This window comes from Sinocyclocheilus grahami, unplaced genomic scaffold (genome assembly GCF_001515645.1).
Source record: "Sinocyclocheilus grahami isolate Dianchi unplaced genomic scaffold, SAMN03320097.WGS_v1.1 scaffold5945.1, whole genome shotgun sequence".
NCBI classification, from domain to species: Eukaryota; Metazoa; Chordata; class Actinopteri; order Cypriniformes; family Cyprinidae; genus Sinocyclocheilus; species Sinocyclocheilus grahami.
Window position 1 is genome coordinate 3701 of NW_015510503.1, and position 2117 is coordinate 5817.

A 2117-nucleotide genomic window follows, 5' to 3' on the forward strand; every position below is an offset into this window, starting at 1 on the left:
ACATTTAAAATTATTCTTACAGAAACATGGGATTTGTGCCTATAATGTTTTAAAAAACATAATTTGAAGATCAATGTACCTCATTCATGGAAATTTTCAGGGACGTATATATAAAATGTACTAGATGTATTTATAAAACTTCATCAAAATTATCAAAATATTTCAAAATAGCAATTGTCTACCTTCCGCTGTTACATCAGGGTTCGGTTTGATGTCTTTTCCCTTTTTAATGAGTTACTGACAAAGGAACTGTTTTTGCCTTTATTTCAGAGTTGACTGAAGAAAATGAGGACAATGAAGAATTTAGTAAAGTTGAGGGGAAAAATCAATTCAAAACTGGAGAAAAACTTTTGAGTTGCTGTCAAAGCAAACAGGTAATATTAAGGAAAACAAGAGCCAAGAAATCTTTCACCTGCACTCAGTGTGGAAAGAGTTTAACATGCAAATATAGTCTTGATGTTCACATGAGAATTCATACTGGAGAAAAACCTTACAAGTGTTCACACTGTGACAAGAGATTCAGTCACTCAGGAGCCCTGAAAATACACGAGAGGATTCACACTGAAGAGAAACCTTATAAGTGTTCACACTGCAGCAAGAGATTCAGTCGGTCAGGAATCCTGAAAACACATGAGAGGATCCACACTGGAGAGAAACCGTACACATGTGATCAATGCGGGAAGAGTTTCACACAAAAAAAATAACTTTACGGAGCACATGAGAGTTCATACTGGAGAGAAACCGTTTACTTGTGGTCAGTGCGGGAAGAGATTCTCACACTCAGCACACCTTAAGAGACACACAAACATCCACACTGGAGAGAAACCATATGCATGTGATCAATGCAACAAAACATTTTTGTGCGCTTCATACCTGAGGACACACCTGAAAGTTCATACAAAGGAGAAAGCACATTCATGTAATTTGTGTGGAAAGAGTTTTACATTTCTACAAAGTTTGAAAGTACATCAGAAAATACATACTGGTGTGAGAGAGTACATGTGCTTTGAGTGTGAGAAGATGTTTAATTCAGCAAAGTGTTTAAAACGGCACAAGAGGATTCACACTGGAGAGAAACATTATAAGTGTTCACACTGTGATAAGAGATTCAGTCGGTCAGGAACCCTGAAAACACATGAGATGATTCACACTGGAGAGAAACCATACACATGTGATCAGTGCGGAAAGAGTTTCACAATAAAAGGAAGCCTTACAGCACATATGAGAGTTCATACTGGAAATAAACCGTTCACTTGTGATCAGTGTGGAAAGAGTTTCTCACAATCAGCACATCTTAAGGATCACATGAACATCCACACTAGAGAGAAGTGCGGAAAAACATTTTTGAGAGCTTCAGAACTTAAAAAACACCTGGTAGTTCATACAAAGGAGAAGCCCCATTCATGTTATTTGTGTGGAAAGAATTTTTCATTACTACAAAGTTTGAAAATACATCAGAAAATACATACTGGTGTGAGAGAGTACATGTGCTTTGAGTGTGAGAAGACTTTTACTTCAGCGAGCCATTTGAAACTGCATGAGAGGATTCACACTGGAGAAAAACCATATAAGTGTTCACACTGTGACAAGAGATTCAGTCGGTCAGAAAATCCTGAAAACACACGAGAGCTGGAAACTTTTCCCAATGAGAAGCTCTGCACACCTCTCACAGGCCCATGTGGAGGCCAACGCCTCTTTCTCTATTTGCGAGTATCGCTGCTCTGTGTTACTGAGAGCCTTCGAAGCAAATGCCACAGGTTTCCATATGTGGTCTGCTTACTTCTGGAGGAGAACAGCACCCAATCTGTTTGAAGAGGCATCCACAGAAACAACTGTATCCTTGTTTGGATCATACTGCACCAAACCTGGGGGTGTTGTCAGTTCCACTTACATTTTTTTCAAAGGCCTCTTGCTGATGTGACCCCCAAACCCACATATTGGACTTTCTCAATAAGTCTCTGAGTGGCTGTGGTTTTGCTGCCAAATGTGGTAAGAATTTACCAAGGTGGTTAACATTCCCAAAAAGCACCTCGCTTCATTGACATTACCTGGTTGTTTACCTTAACTGCCTCTAGCTTGTCAAGTCAAGTCACCTTTATTTATATAGCGCTTTTAAC

General features: G+C 39.2%; 1 protein-coding gene across 1 annotated transcript; it reads left to right on the forward strand.

The window, feature by feature from the left end:
- Positions 1–688: 688 nt before the first annotated feature.
- LOC107577403 (zinc finger protein 70-like) lies at positions 689–1441 on the forward strand (the record flags this gene model as incomplete). Its single annotated transcript, XM_016263486.1, has 1 exon — positions 689–1441. A coding segment is annotated over exon 1 (724 nt), but the record flags the coding sequence as incomplete, so codon positions are not given.
- Between the last annotated feature and the right edge of the window lie 676 nt (positions 1442–2117).